This window comes from Dasypus novemcinctus, chromosome X (genome assembly GCF_030445035.2).
Source record: "Dasypus novemcinctus isolate mDasNov1 chromosome X, mDasNov1.1.hap2, whole genome shotgun sequence".
NCBI lineage: Eukaryota > Metazoa > Chordata > Mammalia > Cingulata > Dasypodidae > Dasypus > Dasypus novemcinctus.
Window position 1 is genome coordinate 187,756,497 of NC_080704.1, and position 17,584 is coordinate 187,774,080.

At 35.9% G+C, this 17,584-nt stretch overlaps 1 protein-coding gene across 3 annotated transcripts in view; it reads right to left on the reverse strand.

Annotated features, from left to right (window-relative positions):
* Nucleotides 1-714: 714 nt before the first annotated feature.
* CLIC2 (chloride intracellular channel 2) overlaps nucleotides 715-17,584 on the reverse strand; it is a 34,056-nt gene continuing 17,186 nt past the window's right edge. For all 3 annotated transcript variants that reach the window (XM_058290988.2, XM_004465999.5, XM_012528096.4), the window contains 3 exons: nucleotides 2,905-3,011; nucleotides 2,079-2,260; nucleotides 715-1,291 (listed from right to left, as the gene is read on the reverse strand). In XM_058290988.2, coding sequence (XP_058146971.1) covers nucleotides 1,130-1,291; nucleotides 2,079-2,260; nucleotides 2,905-3,011 — 451 coding nt within the window. In that variant the 3' untranslated portion in view covers nucleotides 715-1,129. The remainder of the gene's footprint in view (nucleotides 1,292-2,078; nucleotides 2,261-2,904; nucleotides 3,012-17,584) is intronic.

Genomic DNA, 17,584 nt, shown 5'->3' on the forward strand with positions numbered 1-17,584 from the left:
ACCATATCAGTAAGAACGTAAGGATATGAACTGTTCAGAGAAGCCACAACTGCACCATCCAGTCCAGGTGTACTTTCTCAGATCAAAGGTCTTTCAGGATAAAAGGGTGCAAAACCTTCTACATTCATTTTGACTGTGGCGTCCAAGGACAGAGTTCTGTGCCCTTTCTCACTCCAAGATTAATTTTTTACTCATTGTCACACTTTTCTTTGAACCTATTAAAACTCTGTTTCATTTAAATTTCCCCTAAACTCCACCCTCCCCTCAAACCCTGTAATAACCTGGCATCTTCATTTGTTGAAGCTGCACTTCTGCTTGTGTTTCTTCTTTGAAGGAACAAAATTTTGTTTTCCATATTTGAATGACGTGAAATTACTTTAATTTGTGAATTTCAGTACATATAGTAATGGGACATTTAAAATTTGGTAGAAAGCTTGATGATTATCCTTTAAGGACTGTTCGCCATATATTTGCTTCCAATCTTGTTTTTTAATATGCTTTATCTAGTTAGTGTTTGCTAGTCACAAAGGCCATATTCCTATCTCCAATATGAAGAGATCTTATTCCTAGATGTTGGATGTCATAAGATCAATTGGTCTTGATCTCTTCTTAGAGCTGAGTTTTTAGTCATTCTTTTAGAATTTGCCTCTCTGAAAGTGCTCATTCTCTGTTTTCATTATTCATATCAGAAATAAACTCATGTATGCATTAAACTAACAAAAATGTAAAATTGTTTTAATGATTTAGATGGAAATGTTTCTTAGGAGCAGTCTGAGATTGTGACTCTGCTTACATCATTTGTAACATCAAACATCTGTTATACACAATGCATTCTGTGAATTCAAGCAAAAAGCAGAAGAATTTGATGCTTTCCGTGCCAATCAAGATTGCAGTGGTTAGGCCATGCGAGAAAAAGAAAATGAAGTGAAAATATGAAAACCTGTAAAATACAAATTTTTTGTGGCTACAGATGATATACAGATGATATAGAATTGCTATTTTTTTTTCCAGGAGAGACTTGGATGGAGGGAACACATCATTCCTGTATTCTTGTTTACAAAAAACATTCTGAACTGATAACAAATGGAATCTGATAACAAAGAGAGCTTTTTCTATTGGAAGAACTGTCCTAACACTTCTGTTTAGCCACACTTGCATAGGTATTTTCAATTTCTTTGGCTTCAGGACATGTGTGGGTGAATTCTTCACGGGCATAGGCATTGTGGAGATAGCGCCAGACTCCTGAGAATTCTGTAGGAATGTCAAAGTCACGGTATTTCTTGGCGGCAACCTAGGGTTTTGGAAGAAAGAGAAACATGCAGTTGGTAGTAAAAGGCACTGTTAATATGTCTACTATGCAGAAACATATCTCAAAGGTCAAGATCACTGAGGTCATCGTGTCTACTGGAAAAGTACTATGAAATATAGTACATTTTAGAATCTTCTATTTACTCCTTCAATGTTTTGTCTACAAATGTAGGCAAAGCTATATGCTTGCAATCATATATTATAATGATATTGTATTTAATTATGAATATATTTAGAGGAAGGGAGTGCAGAAAATGAGCATATATGCCCCCCTCTACTATATTAAGAGCTTATTTAGGATTCTGACCATGCCTTATTTCTCTGTGTTTTCTCTGTTTCTGGTGCAAGGCTTGGGATACAGTAATTTCTAGCTTGTTACAATAATGATTTTAAAATATGTTAAAATAATAATTAAATAATCATAATATTAATAACACATGTTATAACTTGTTATGATCCAGACTCTTTTCTAAGCATTTAGTATGCTTTCTTTCTTTCAATAATTCGGTGAAATAATATTTTTGCCATTGTTTTACAGTCAAGATAATGGAAAACCCTTGCAGATTTAGGAAGAAATAGGAAGTTTTTATGCTTTCCAGGAGGAGGCCATTATGTGTATTTCCTCTGAAGAGAAAAAGGAGGTGTTCACTATTCATGATTATGATGACAAAGCCATCACATAACAACCTCACACAGGAAGGTCACTATACTTCATGCTCTGAAGTCACAAACCCCTCTCAAACAATTCAACCTACCCTATAAAGACTTACTTTAATAATGTTCAGTTTTGGTAGCAAGTTGCAGTCTGCAAGTGTCAGCTGATCCCCATCCAAAAACAATCTTTTGGAAACTGTGAGTTCCTCAGAACTGTCTGAATCAATTTCCTCCAGAAGTGGGGTGTTTAAGTAGTCATCTAGACGCTTAAATTCTCTGAGTAGAGATTTTTCAAAATCTGAGGCAATGAAGTCATAGGGTTACTTATAAATGGATTATCTTCATGACTAAATATATTTTCAATATGCTTTTCACGCATTTAGTCACCTTTTTAAATACATGTTGCTTACACTGACTCCAACATCTAAATAGTTAACTAGAAAACTCAAATGCCCAATGATGAGATAGAGTAAGATGGTTAAACAAATGGTGAGTTGAAACATTTTTGTACTTTTCTTGAGGAGGTGCATTGTGAAGAGAGTCAAAGAAAGAAGTAAAAGTGATAGCTCTCATGATTTATTTAAAGGATATAAACCAATTTAAGGATATTTGTGGAGGTGATAGTTGCTACGGTTTAAAATTCTTTAAAAGTACACAGGACTGGAAAAGTTATGGGGCTAAGATATACAATCCTGCAGTAAGTTCATGCCTGGCATATCAATGCTCTAATTGAAGTAAGTAATTGCTATTTTGAATTGTAAGTTCTATGTCTAATAAAACTTCATGCACGGGAATTTCAGAGACATGAACAGAGATTAGAGGAAGAGTAGACTGTTTCCCAACATATACTATAACTTTAGGAAATCCCATTTTAGCTAAATGAGAATTTGAGAGTGAACTAGTGGATCAGAAAAATAGAGACATTTTAAAAAGGCATCTTACTCTTATTTGCCTCCTTTTGTGTATTCTTAATGTATGCAGAAAACTTGGCAAAGAGGTTACAGCCCACATCAAAGGACTCCTTGTACTTGGGACTCAGGTGAGGATACCTTAAAAAGAAACATTGCTGAACCGTCATTCACACATAACAAGGTAGAGACCTAGTGTCCTAGTTTGCACTATACTTAGAAGGAAGGCTTTGGAAAATTATGCTGGAAACTGAGGATTCTGAGAAATTTCTCACTAGAAATATAGATTTGTCCCAATCTCAGAATCCTTTAGTTTCTAAAGTTCACTGGGAAATCAGTTGCCTGGAATTCAAAGCTCATTGACCTGTAGAAATCATATTTCAAATGGTGGCTAAGTTCCTGTGCTTGCTTCTAACAGCCTATTTGCCAGAAGACATGGTAGTGATATAATTTTCAAAGGTAAATAGTATAAAAATACAGTTTAAAATATTGTAATTTAGAAATGAAGGGATAAAGAGGAAAGAGAGTTTAGAAAATGTAACTGTAGGGGAAGCGGACTTGGCCCAGTGGTTAGGGCATCCGTCTACCACATGGGAGGTCCGCGGTTCAAACCCTGGGCCTCCTTGACCCGTGTGGAGCTGGCCCATGTGCAGTCCTGATGTGCGCAAGGAGTGCCGTGCCACGCAGGGGTGTCCCCCGTGTAGGGGAGCCCTATGTGCAAGGAGTGCGCCCCGTAAGGAGAGCCATGAGTTGCCCATCGTGAAAGAAAGTGCAGCCTGCCCAAGAAGGGTGCTGCACACATGGAGAGCTGACACAGCAAGATGATGCAACAAAAGGAGACACAGATTCCTGGTGCCACTGATAAAGATACAAACAGACACAGAAAAACACACAGCAAATGGACACCGAGAGCAGACAACTGGGGGGCGGGCAGGAGGGGAGAGAAAATAAATAAAAATCTTTTTTAAAAAAGAACATGTAACTAAATATAACAAGAAAAAGTAAAGCCTTCGTATTTCTGCAGAGGGGGCTAATGACTGAAGATCAAAAGGAAATTCTGTGAATAATTCCCTGCCAATAATTTGAAATTTAGAAGAAATAGACAATTACCTTAAAATATATATTGCTTAACAAAACTGACTTAGGAAGAATAAATCTCAACAGAGGTACAACCATTAAATAAATCCAATCTATAGTTTAAAATATACTCACAAGAACAAAAATAAAAAGTATCAGCTCCAGATTTGGCAAGTTTCCCATACCATTAAAGAAAAGAAAATTCCCATCTTATATAACTTATTCCATGGAAGATAAAAAATATTCCCCAAGACATTTAAAACTTTATTTTTCCTATTTATTTGTATATTTTGGCCTATCTTTTATTTGTTTTTCTATTTCCCCTATTCATTTTAAAAGACTCATTAACCTGATGCCCAAACTAGACAAAAGCAACATTAGAAATAAAAAATATAGGTCAACATTACTTATGAACATAGATGCAAAACTCCTAATAAATATTAGCAACCAATTACAGCATTGCATAAAAATGTAATACACAATAACCAAGGTGGCCCCTCTGAAGGAATACTAGGTTCATTTAGCATTATAAAATCAACTAAAGTAATTCACAAAATTTACAGAAAATAAAAACTATATGATCATGAATACATGCAAAAGAGTATTCAATAAAAATCAGTGCTTACTAATAGAAAAGCCACTAGCAAACTGGGACTGGTCAGGCCAAAAACTTAAACACATAATCCTTAACTATTTTCTTTCTCTCCAACCCTTCAATGGATTTATTAGCAACTTTTTTCAGCTTACCTCTTAAAATGTACCCAGAATCTTTCCACTTCCCATTATCTCCACTGCCCCCTGACTAGTCTAAAGTTCAGCCTGTTCTCCACCCAGCAGCCAACAGGATCCTGAAAAAAATATGTCATGTCATGTCATGTCTTTCCCATGGTCAATACCCTCCTTGGCCCCATCTCATTCAGAGTCAAAGCTCAAGCCCTTACAGTGCTCCACAAGGACCTACATGACCTTACCTTCCACTCTATTCTCTACCCAGCAGTCAGAGTGATGTCTCTCCCATGTTCAATATGCTCTATGGTCCCATCTCACCCAAAATCAAAGCTCATGTTTTTATATCTTAGAGTGAAAGCCCAAATCCTGAGAGTAGCTTACAGGAACATACACGATCTGCTATCCCCAGGCTATTCTCTGCCTAGCAGCCAGAGTGATGTCTCTCCTGTTCAATACCCTCCTACAGTCCTGTTGAGCTTAGAGTCAAAGCCCAAGTCCTTATATGTCACTCAAAGTTAAATCCCAGTTCCTTACAGTTGCCTATAAGGACCTACATGATCTCCTTCTGCCTTACATCTCTGATCTCATGACCTACCACTCTCTCCCTCACTTTCTGCACTCAAGTGACACTGGCCTCCTTGCTCTTCAAACAGGCCTGGAAAGCTCCCATCTCAGGGTCTTGGTACTTGACCTGTCCTTGGATGGAGTGCTTTCCCCTATATATCCATGTGACCTGCTCACACTGTTTTTTTTTCAGATTTTTAGAATTCTGATATCACCTTTGATTTATTTTTCTCTTTGGAATTTATCATCTAATGCTTTATATTTCTTTTTATTTTGTTTATTGACTGTCTTCTCTGACTAGAATGTAGCCTTTACCAGGACAGAGTTTTTTTTTCCTGTTTTATTCACTAAGGTGTCCCAAGAGTCTAGAATAGTACCTAATACATAGTAAGAATTCAGTAAATGTTTGTTGAAAGATTAAATGAACTCATTAACTAAATTCCTTAACTTAATAAAAAGTATTCATAAAAAACTTTTAGCAAATGTCATATTAAATATTGAAATGTTAGAAATGTTTTCCTTAAAATCAGTAAAAATAAGGATAATCACTGTCAACATTGTACTGAATGTCCTAATAAATATGGTAAGAAAATGAGGGGGGTAGGGGGTATATGGGGACCTCATATTTTTTGAATGTAATATTAAAAAAATAAAGACAAAAAAAAGAAAATACATCATTCTAAATAGTGAAATATTAAGGCCTTTTACATTAACATTTGGAACAAGACAAAGATGCTAAAATTGGCATTAGTATTTAATATTGCTTTTTAAGTTTTAGCATGTGAAGGAAGACACTGACAAAATAATCAGTATAATTATTGTAATTGAAGAAACAATATGATTATATATCTAGAAAACCCAAGAAACTGGGGAAAAATTGCTAGAATTAATGAGCTATTTTGGTAAGGTGGCTAAATACAAGTCAATTAAAAAAATAAGTATTTTTTAAATGCTGGCAATAACTAGCTAGAAATGGATATTAGCATATTCTATTTACAAAGGTGACATACTAAAATATCTAGAAATAAATTTAACACAAAAGGTATAGAACTAATATGAAAAAAAAGAAACAAAATCTTAATGAAGACCATAAAATAAGACCCAAACAAATACACGTGCTGTTTTATTTTGCTAGGTTGCTGAAATGTAATATATCAGAAATGGGTTGGCTTTTACAATGGGGATTTATTAGCATATGAGCTTACAGGTCTGAGGCCATGAAAATGTCCAAATTGAAGCATCACAAGGAAATACTTTTTCCCTGAAGAATGACTGCCACTGATCCTGATCATGCCAAGATATATGGTGGAATCTACTTATCTCTCCCTTCTCTCCCATATTTTTTTGCTTTTAGCTTCTTGGTTCCATGGCTTTTTCTCTGCTTCTGTGTTTTTCTCTCTGTATTCATCTCGTTTATAAAGGACACTGGTAAGAAGATTAAGACCCACCCTGGGTCACACCTTACTGAATTAGCCTAATCAAAAGGCCCTAAACTGAAGTATCCTAATCAAAATGTCCCATCCACAATAGTTTCACACCCACAGGAATGGACCAGTTTTAAGAACATGATTTTATGGGGTGCATACAGTTTCAAACTACCACACATGACTTGTCCTCTGTTGGGAAGAATTAACATCATAAAGAAGAAATATCTTCACATAATAATATATGAATTAAATACATCAATTGATAATCTAATATATTTTTTATCGAGATAATTTCACATAGCATAAAATTCACCATTTTAACCATTTTTAAGTATACAAATAAGTGGCTTTCAGCCATTATTACTTCAAGTATTCCCAATACCCTCTTCATTACCCCCTCTTCTAATATACCCATTTTGTGTATATTTTTAATTTGATATTTTATCACAGGTCTCTTGTGCTCTGTTCATTTTTATTGTGGCAAAATTCACATAACATAAAATTAACTGTTAACCATTTTATAGCATACAATTCAGTGACATTTCATACAATCACAATATTGCACAATCATCATCTCTATCTATTTTTAAAACATTTTTGTCACCCCAAAAGTAAACACTATGTACATTAAGTAGTCACTCTCAAGTCCTCTTTCCCCAACCAACCCCTGACAACCACTAGTCTGCTATCAGGCTGTAATGGCTAGGTTCATGTATCAACTTGACAAGATAATGATGCACAGTTGTTTGGTCAGGCAAGCACTGGCCTAATTGATACTGTGAGGACATTTTGTGGACTTAAATCATCAAAAGTTGATGGCATCTATGGCTGATTACATCTATAATCAACTGAGGAGATTGCCTTCAGAAGTGAGAGATGTCTCATTCAATCAGTTGAAGGCTTTAAAAGGAAAAGTGATGACATCAGTAGTCAGAAGAGAGAATTTTCATCTCTATTGCAACCTGCTAACTTCTCCTGAGGAATTCATTGAAAACCTTCATTGGATTTCTCAGCTTGCAGCCTGTCCTATGGAATTTGGACTTGTGCATCTCCACAGTTGCTTGAGACTATTTTATGAAATCTCATATTTACAGACATCTCTGCAGGTTATTTCCCTAGAGAACCCTGACTAATATACATTGTCCATGGATTTGCTTATAATGACTATTTAATATAAATGGAATCATACAGTATGTGTCATTTGTGTCTAGCTTCTTTCACTTAGCATAATCTTTCAAGGTTCAACCATGTTGTAACTTATATCAGAACTTCCTTCATTTTTATGGCTGAACAATATTCCATTGTATGGATGTATCATATTTTGTTGATCCATTCATCTGTTGATGAGATTTTTGGTTGTTTGCACCTTTTGGCTTTTATGAATAGTACTGCTATGAACATTTGTGTGCAAGTATTTGAATACCTATTTTCGGTTCTTTTGGGTATATTCCTGGAAGTAGATTTGTTAGGTCATATGATAACTCAATGTTTAACTTTTGAGGAACTATTTTTCACAGAGGCTGCACCTTTTCACTTCTACCAGCAATGTATATCAGTTCTGATTTCGTCACATCTTCACCAACACTATTTTCCAATTTTTTAGATTAAAGGCATTCTAGCAGATGTAAAGTGGTATTTAATTGTGGTATGGATTTGCATGTTCCTAATGACTAATGATGCTGATAATCATTTCAAGTGCTAATTGGCCATTTGTGTACCTTCTTTGGAGAAATGTCTATTCAAGAACTTTGCCAATTTTAAATTGAATTGTTTTTGTATTAAAGAAGTTGTGGGTTTGCAGACCAATTATGCAGGAAATACAGGATTCCCATATACCACCTGACCACCAACACCTTGCACTGGTGTGGAACATTTGTTACAATTGATGATAGCACATTTCTGTAATTGTACTTCTTTTTAAAAACAGTAGTTAACTTTGTTAAAATTGATGAAAAATTATTTATTTTTTTCATTGCTTGTGCTCTGGGTGTAAAATCTGAGAAACCATTGCTTATCACAAGATAACAAAGATGCTTCCCTACATTTACTTCTTGGAGTTTGATAGTCTTGGCTCTTATATTCAGGTCTTTGATCCATTTTGAGTTAATTATTTAATATGATGTGAGATAGTGGTCCTCTTTTATTCGTTTTTTCACTGTGATACACTCTTATGTTATCTTATAATTTTTACTCTAGTAAATATACAACCTGAAGTTTCCCATTTTAATCACATTCACCTATATAATTCATTGCTCTTAGTTACACTCCTTAAGAATGTAAACTGTTGCATGACCACCACCACCATCTGTTTCCAAACCATTACAATCAACATAAATAGAAATTCTGTACAAACTGAACATCAACTCCCTGCAGTCTAAACCCAATCTATCTTCTGGAAAACTATATTTTAGATTCTAAAACTATGAATTCGCTTTAATATTAGTTCATATTAGTGAGATCATACAATATTTGTCCTTTTGCTTCTGGCTTATTTCACTCACCATAATGTTCTCAAGGTTCATCCATGTTGCATGCATCAGGATTTAATTCCTTTCTACGGCTGAACAATAGCCCATTGTATGTATACACAACATTTTGTGTACCATTCATTGGCTGATGGACACTTGGGTTGCTTCAATCTTTAGGCACTTGTGTCTTTCATTCTCATAAGCTCTTTACTTTTCTTTGCAGGTTTTCAAATGGTTCTTTATGCTCACCCAGTGTCTTCTTAATAATCTTTATCTCTTTAGTCATATTTTCTTTGAACTCCTTGAATTGATTTAGGAGATTTTTGTAATTATCACTGATTAATTGTCTTAAATCCTGTGTCTCATCAGGATTTTTGTTTTTCTCCTTTTGCTGGGCTATCTCTTCCTCTTTCTTGGTATGTTTTGTAATATTTTGCTGTCTAGGTATCTGAAAATGTTGATGAATTTCTTTTGACAGTCAATTTCTCTCACCTAATGGGTTTTTTTCACAACTCTTCTTTGAATTTTGATTTGACTTATTCTACGTCTTTAAAATTTCCCAGCTTAAGTTGTCAAAATAGGGCCAGGGACTCACTAATGAGGTACAAATCCGATTCAAGGGGCCTTGGTCAAGAGACTCCAAAAAGTGCTTTGTATTCTCCTTGAGGTTTCCTGGTGGCCAGCAGATGTCAATGAATCTTTCCAAGGAGGGGTCTCTTACAGCCTCCACGTGCTCGTGACTCTGTTCTGGCCAGAGCTGAGATTCAAAGTGGCTCTATTGGCTAAAGTCACTGAAGAGAAACCACTCTCTGCCCTCTGCTGCACACTTTCTCTTCCGAGGGAGGAAGTTATCCATTCCCCTCTACTTTAGCTGCAGTGAGCCATGAGTTTTATCCGAGCTGTTCACCTTGAGGGTGGGGGATGGGTGACATTCCTGGCCACGGGGGCCTAGTAATTCACGGTTTTCATTTTGGCTTTTTTCATATCTCTCTTCATCACCCTCCTGGAGGATGCACAGAACTCTTCGGGTCTGCAGATCCTCAAAGCAGCTCCTTTGGAAAGCTTTCTGCCTTTTGTCTGTTGTTTTAATGTCAGAGTTGAGCCCTGCCTACTCACTCCAAATCCATCTTCCCAGAAGTCTCCAGCAATTGTGAATAATGCTGCTATGAATATTGGTGTGCAAATATATGTTCAATTCCCTATTTTTAATTCTTCTGGATATTTATGTAGAAGTACGATTGCCAGGTCTATGTGGTAATTCAATATTAAACTTCCTGAGGAACTACCAAACTGTCTTCCCTAGTGGTTGCACCAGTTTACATTCCAACAGTGAATAGCTGTACTTATTTCTCCACATCTTCTCCAATACTTGCAATTTTCTGTTTTTTTAATAGTTAACATTTTAGTGGATGTGAAATAGTATCTCATTGTGGTGTTTATTTGCATTTCCCTAATAGCTAGCAATGTTGAGCATCTTTTCATGGGCATTTTAGTTATTTGTATATCCTCTTTGCAGAAATAGCTATTTAAGCTTTTCATCCATTTTATATATATATATATTAGTCTTTTTATTGCTAAGAAGTAGGATTTCTTTATATATTCTGAATATTAAACCCTTATTGGAATGTGGTTTCCAAATATTTTCTCTCATTGATTAAGTTGTCTTTTCACTTTCTTAACAAAGTCTTTTGAGGCACACAGTTTTTATTTTTCGGGAGGTCCATTTATCTATTTTTTCTTTCATTCCTTGTACTTTAGGCATAAAGTCTTAAGAAATCATTGCTTAACACAAGGTCCTGAAGATGCTTCCCTGCATTTTCTTCTAGGGGTTTAATAGTTCTGGTTCATATACTTAGGTCTTAGAAACATTTTAAAGTAATTTTTGTATAGGGTGTGAGATAGGGATCTCATTTCTTTCTTTGTAAATGGATATCCAATTCTCCCAGTACTATTTATTAAAGAGACACTTCTTTCCCAATTGAGTGGATTTGGCAGTCTTGTCAAAAATCAGTTGGGCACAGATTTTAGGGTTTGAACTCAGTTTGATTCCTTTGGTCAATTTATCAACCCTTGTGCAAGTACCATGCTGTTTTGATCACTGCAGCTTTGTATTAAGTTTTAAAGTCAGGAAGTGTGATCCCTTCAACTTTGTTCTTTTTCAAGATATTTTTGTCTATTCGGGGCTCCTGACCTTTCCAAATAAATTTGATAATTGGCTTTCCCATTTCTGCAAAGTAGCCTGTTGGAATTCTGATTGGGATTGCATTGAATCTATAAATCATTTTGGGATAATTGACATTTTAGGGAAATTTAGTTTTCTAATCCATGAACATGGAATGCCTTTCCATTTATTTAGGTCTTCTTTGGTTAATTTAGTAATGTTTTGTAGTTTAATGTGTACAAGTCCTTTATATCCTTGGCTAAATTTATTCCTATATATTTGATTCTTTTAGTTGCTATTTAAATGGAGTTTTTCTTGATATCTTCATCAGATTGCCCTTTACCAGTGTATATAAATACTACTGTTTTTTTTGCATGAACTCTGCCACTTTGTCAAATTTCTTTATTAGCTCTAGTAACTTTATTTTAGATTTTTCAATACTTTCATGCAAATAGTGGCAGTTTTACTTCTTTCTTTCCAATTTGGGTGCTTTTATTTCTTTTTCTTGACTAACTACTCTGACTAGAACTTCCAGTACAATGTTGAATAATAGCATGACAGTGGGCATTCTTGTCTTGTTCCAGATCTTAGAGGGAAAACTTTCAGTCTTTCACCATTGATTATAATGTTATCTGTGGGTTTTTCTTGTACACCCTTTATCATGTTGAGGAAGTTTCCTTCTATTCCTATTTTTCTAAGTATTTTTTAATCAAGAAAGGATGCTGAATTTTGTCAAATGACTTTTCTGCTTCAATTGAGATGATTGTGTGTTCTTTTCCCTTCATTTTGATGATGTAATATAATCTTTGATTTTCATAAGCTGATTCACTCTTGCATACCTGGGATAAAGCCCACTTGGTTATGGTGCATAATTCTTTTGATGTGTTGTTGGACTCCATTTGTAAGTATTTTGTTGAGGACTTTTGCATCTGTATTCACAAGAGAAATTGATTTGTAATTTTCTTGTTTTGTTGTATTTTTATCTGGCTTTGGTATTAGGGTGATGCTGCCCTCATAGAAATAGTGGGCTAGTGTTCCCTCATCTTCATTTCTTTCAAAGACTTTGAGCAGGATTGGCATTAATTGCTCTAGGAATGATTGGTAGAAGTCACCTATAAAGGCAACTGGTCCTGGGATTTTCTTTATTGGGATATTTTTGCTGACTGATTCAATCTTTTTGCATAATTGGTCTGTTGAGGGCTTCTATTTCTTCCAGAGTCAGTGAAGGATGTTTGTGTTTTTCTAGTTATTTTTCCATTTCATCTAGGTTGTCTGACTTGATATACAGTTGTTCATGGTATCCTCTTATGATGCTTTGTATTTCAGTGGGGACAGTAGTAATGTTTCCCCTATCGTTTTTGGTTTTATTTATTTGTGTCCTCTCCTTTTACTTTGTCAGTGTAGCTAAGGTTTTATCCATTTTTTTAATCTTTTCAAAGGACCATCTTTTAGTTTTGTTAATTTTCTCAATTGTTTTTTAACTGTCATTTTCATTTATTTCTGCTCTAATCTCTGTTGTTTCTTTCTACATCCTTGCTTTGAGGTTAGTTTGCTGTTCTTTTTCTAGAACCTACAGGTGTGAAGTTAGGTCTTTTATTTTAGCCATTTCTTCTTCTTTAATGTAAGCATTTAGGGCTATAAATTTCCTTCTGAACTCTGTCTTTGCTGCATCTCTTAAGTTTTGATATGTTGTCTTCTCATTTTCATTGTCTGAAGATATTTACTGATCTTTCTTGCATCTTCTTTTTTGACCCACTGATTGATTAAGAGAGTGTTATTGAACTTCCATAGATTTGTGTATTTTCCAGTTCACCACCTGGTATTGATTTCCAACTTTGTTCCTTTATGGTCATAGAAGATTTTTTGTATAATTTCAATCTTTTTAAATTTATTGAGACGTTTTTGTGACCCAACAGGCAGTTTATCTTAGAGAATAATCGATGTGCAATTGAGAAGAATGTATATCTTGCTGTTTTAGTGTGCAACGGTCTGTACATATCTGATATATCTAGTTAATTTATCATATTTTTCAAGGTTTCTCTGTCCTTCTTGATTTTCTGCCTATTAGTTCTATCTACTGATGAGAGTGGTGTATTTAAGTCTCCAACTATTATTGTAGAGGTATCTATTTATCCCTTCAATTTTGCCTGTGTTTTCCTCATGTATTTTAGGGTAGAGTGGTTAGGTGCATAAATATTTATGATTGTGATTTCTTATTGGTTTATTGATGCTTTTATTAAAATATACTGTCTTTCCTTGTCTCTTTTAAGTTTTTGACTTAACACCTGTTCTGTCTGGTTTTAGTATAGCTACCTGGGATCTTCTTTGGTCACTCTTTGCATGAAATATCTCTTTCCAACCTTTCACTTTTAGCTTTTTTCTAACTTCAGGTGTAAAGTGCATCTCTTATAAACAACATAGAGTTGAATTGTATGTTTTTATCCACTCTGCCATTCTATTTCAATAGGAGAGTTTAATTCATTAACACCTAGTGTTATTAATATAAAGGCAGTGCTTACTTCAACAATTTTGTACTTTGGTTTTTATATGTCATATCTTTGTCTCTGTTTTCCTTTATTGCTACCTCCTTTTCTGTATAGTTTATCTTTTGTGATTCATCTGACTGATCCCTTCCCCATTTATGTTTCTGTATATTTTAAAAATACTTTCTTTTTGGTTACCTTGGGGCTTATATTACAAAACCTACATCTACAACATACTAATTTGAAAAGATACCAACTTAGCTTCAATAGCCTACACATTCTATGTTCCCATACCCTCTGGTTCCTCTATGTTGTTTTTGTCCCATGGTACCTTTTAAATTTTACATGGCCATTATGAGGAAATATGCTGTTTTTTGTTCAATTGCATTCTCTCACAGGAACTAAAGAGCAGAGTTGTATATTGAGGAAACATCACTACTGGGTTTTGAATCTACCTTTTTAGTTACCCTTACTGAAGATCTTCATTTCTTCATGGTACTCCAAGACACTCTCTCTGTACTCTCCTTTCAACTTGCAGAACTCCCTTTTGTAATTCTTGCAGTGCCGGTCTCTTGTTGACAAACCCCGTTTCTGTTTATCTGTGAATATTTCAAACTCCTCCTCATTTTAGAAGGACAGTTTTGCCAGATAAAGAATTTTTGGCTGGCAGTTTTCCTCTTTCAGTACCTTAAATATAACACACCACTGCCTTCTCATCTCTATGGTTTTTCATGAGAAATTGGCACTTTGTTTTATTGAGGATCCCTTGTATGTTGTGAATCACTTTTCTCTTGCTGCTTTCAGAATTCTCTATTTTTGGCATTTGACATTCTAATCAGTATGTATCTCAGAGCAGGTTTATTAGTATTTATCCTGTTTGGAGTATGTTGTACTTCTTGGACATGCATATATATATGTCTTTCATAAGAGTTGGGAAATTTTCAATCATTATTTCCTCAAATAGTCTTTCTACCTCTTTTCCTTTTTACTCTCCTTTTGGGTCACCCATGATGTATATGTTTGTGCATTTTGTGCTTTCACTCAAATCCCTGAGACAGTGTTCAGTTTTTCTATTCTTTTCTCTACTTGTTCTTCTGACTGTATGATTTTGATTGTCCTGTCTTCTAGTTTGCTGATTCTTTCCTCTGCCTGTTCAAATCTGTTGTTGTGTATCTCTATTGTATTTTAATGTATACTATTGTGACTTTCATCCTCATAATTTATGTTATCTCTACCTTTATATTTTCAAATTCTTCTTTTTTTTTTTTTAATTTTTTTATTTTTTATTGACTTTGTAATAATATTACATTAAAAATATATATGTGAGGTCCCATTCAACCCCACCCCCCCACCCCCCCTCTCCCCCCCCCCCAACAACACTCGTTCCCATCATCATGACACATCCATTGGATTTGGTAAGTACATCTTTGGGCACCTCTGCACCTCATATACATTGGTTCACATCATGGCCTATACTCTCCTCTATTCCATCATGTAGGCCCTGTGAGGATTTACAATGTCCGGTGATTACCTCTGAAGCACCATCCAGGGCAGCTCCATGTCCCGAAGACGCCTCCACCTCTCATCTCTTCCTGCCTTTCCCCATACCCTTTGTCCATTATGTCCACTTTTCCCAATCCAATGCCACCTCTTCTATGTGGACACTGGATTGGTTGTGTCCATTGCACCTTTATGTCAAGAGGAGGCTCAGATTCCACCTGGATGCTGGATGCAATCCTCCCATTTTCAGTTGTAATCACTCTAGGCTCCATGGTGTGGTGGTTGTCCTTCTTCACCTCCATCTTAGCTGAGTGTGGTAAGTCCAATAAATCAGATTGTAGGTGCTGGAGTCTGTTGAGGCTCAGGATCTGGCTATCACATTGTCAGTCCAGAGATTCAAATCCCCTAAATATATCTTAAACCCCAACATTAACTGCACCTCCAGCACATTAGCATGAAAGTCTTATGAAGGGAGATCCCATCTGAGTCCAGATTCATCACACATAAACACCATCAAATTCTTCTTTATGCTCACATATTGTCCTCATAATATCCTTTATCTCTTTATGCATATTTTCCTTCATCTCCTTGAATTGCTTTAGGAGATTTGCTTGAACTTCTTTGATTAGCTCTTCCAAAGTCTTTGTCTACTCTGAAGTTTTAATTTGTTCTCTAGACTTATCCATATCTTCCTGTTTCTTAGTATGGCTTCTAAGTTTTACTGATCTCTATATCTCTGATTATCTTGATGAGTTAACTCTGAAGTTCAGTTTCTTTCTCTTGCCTAGGGTTTTATTGTTGATTGTCTTTGTGTTAAGGATCTTCTTTGAAGCTTGATCCATCTTATTCTAGACCCTTAGAAGAGTCAGTGTTTAACTGAACAGATTTTCTCAGCTCTTCCTCATTTGATTCTGGTGCTTGATATGTGGTCCAATTTTTAATATTGCATTTTGCGTAATTGTTTCACCTCCAGTAAAAAACTTCCTTTTTTCTATTCCTTCTCTGGGTATGTTGATCTGCTCTGTTTGTTATTGTGTAGATTTTTCTCTCCAGCTCCTATGATTTGTTTAAATTCTCTCCCTCACTCAGTGTTCCATTTTCTTTATTCTTTTCAGTTCTGGGACCTTCCTGTCTTACAGCAGTTTAGTTTACCCCCCCCCCCCTTTTATTCTCTGTGAGGCTATTCTGCCTCTGTTTTTCCCACTAGGGTATCCGGCCCCCTGGAGCATGATGGGGTCAATACTGAAAGTTTGGTCACTCTAGAAAAGTCTGTTTTGTATTTAGGTGGTCTAGTCAACAGAAACTGGATTGAGTGAGTGCAACACTTTCCAGCTGCAGTTTTACACTTGTCTCTCTGTCCCTTTTTTTTTTTTCCTCCTTAGGGCTTTTTTTCTATGCAATACTCCTCAGCAGCTTGTTTTCCAACCAGTTTCTCTGCATACTTGGATCTCTGTGCCTGTATATGTGTGGGGTTCTCTCACTGCTCTCCCTAGTGGGAAGTGGGAGGGATCTAGGCCACTGCCACTGAACGATTTCTAAGCTGCACTGTATTGAAGGAGAAGGAGTGGACCAGAGAGGCTGGGATGTAGTTTTCCTACTTGATATTTTCTGTTTCTTCAACTCAACACTTGTGGAGTCCTTCTACAGTCTCCACTGTCCTCCAGAGCACTAAGCAAGTGGAATTTGTGTTTTTATTTTCTGACTCTCTGGGAAGGTTTCCTCAAGGGATGTCACATCACCATGTTTATGATGTCATATGCTCACAGTCCTGAGCCTAGAAGAATTCCAAAATCAAGGTATCAGCAAGGCAATGCTTTCTCCCTGAAGACTGTTGCATTCTGAGGCTGGCTATCAGTGATCCATGGTTCTTGATTTTTCCATCACATGGTGTATTAGTCAGTCAAAGGTGTGTTGATGCAAAATACCAGAAATTGGTTGGTTTGTATAAAGCATATTTATTTGGGATAGAAGCTTACAGTCATGAGGCCTTAAAAAGTCCAACTCAAGGTACCATATGAGGTACTTTCTCATCCAGAATCTGTTGCCACGTGTTGACACAAGATGGCAGGTGATGTCTGTGAGGGTTCAGTCTTCCTCTTCCTCCCAAGGCTCTGTGGTCTGACCTTCCAATCTCAGCCACAGGCTGGGACAATTCTTGTCTCTCTCCAAGGGCTCATGTCTCTCTGGGCTCAGCTGCTCTGCTCTCTCCACAAGACCAGCTGTAAACTGTCAGGCAAATAGCTCATTTCTCTTCCCAGGACCTCTCCATGTCTAATGGATACTTCTCTCTTTCTTCATGTATCTG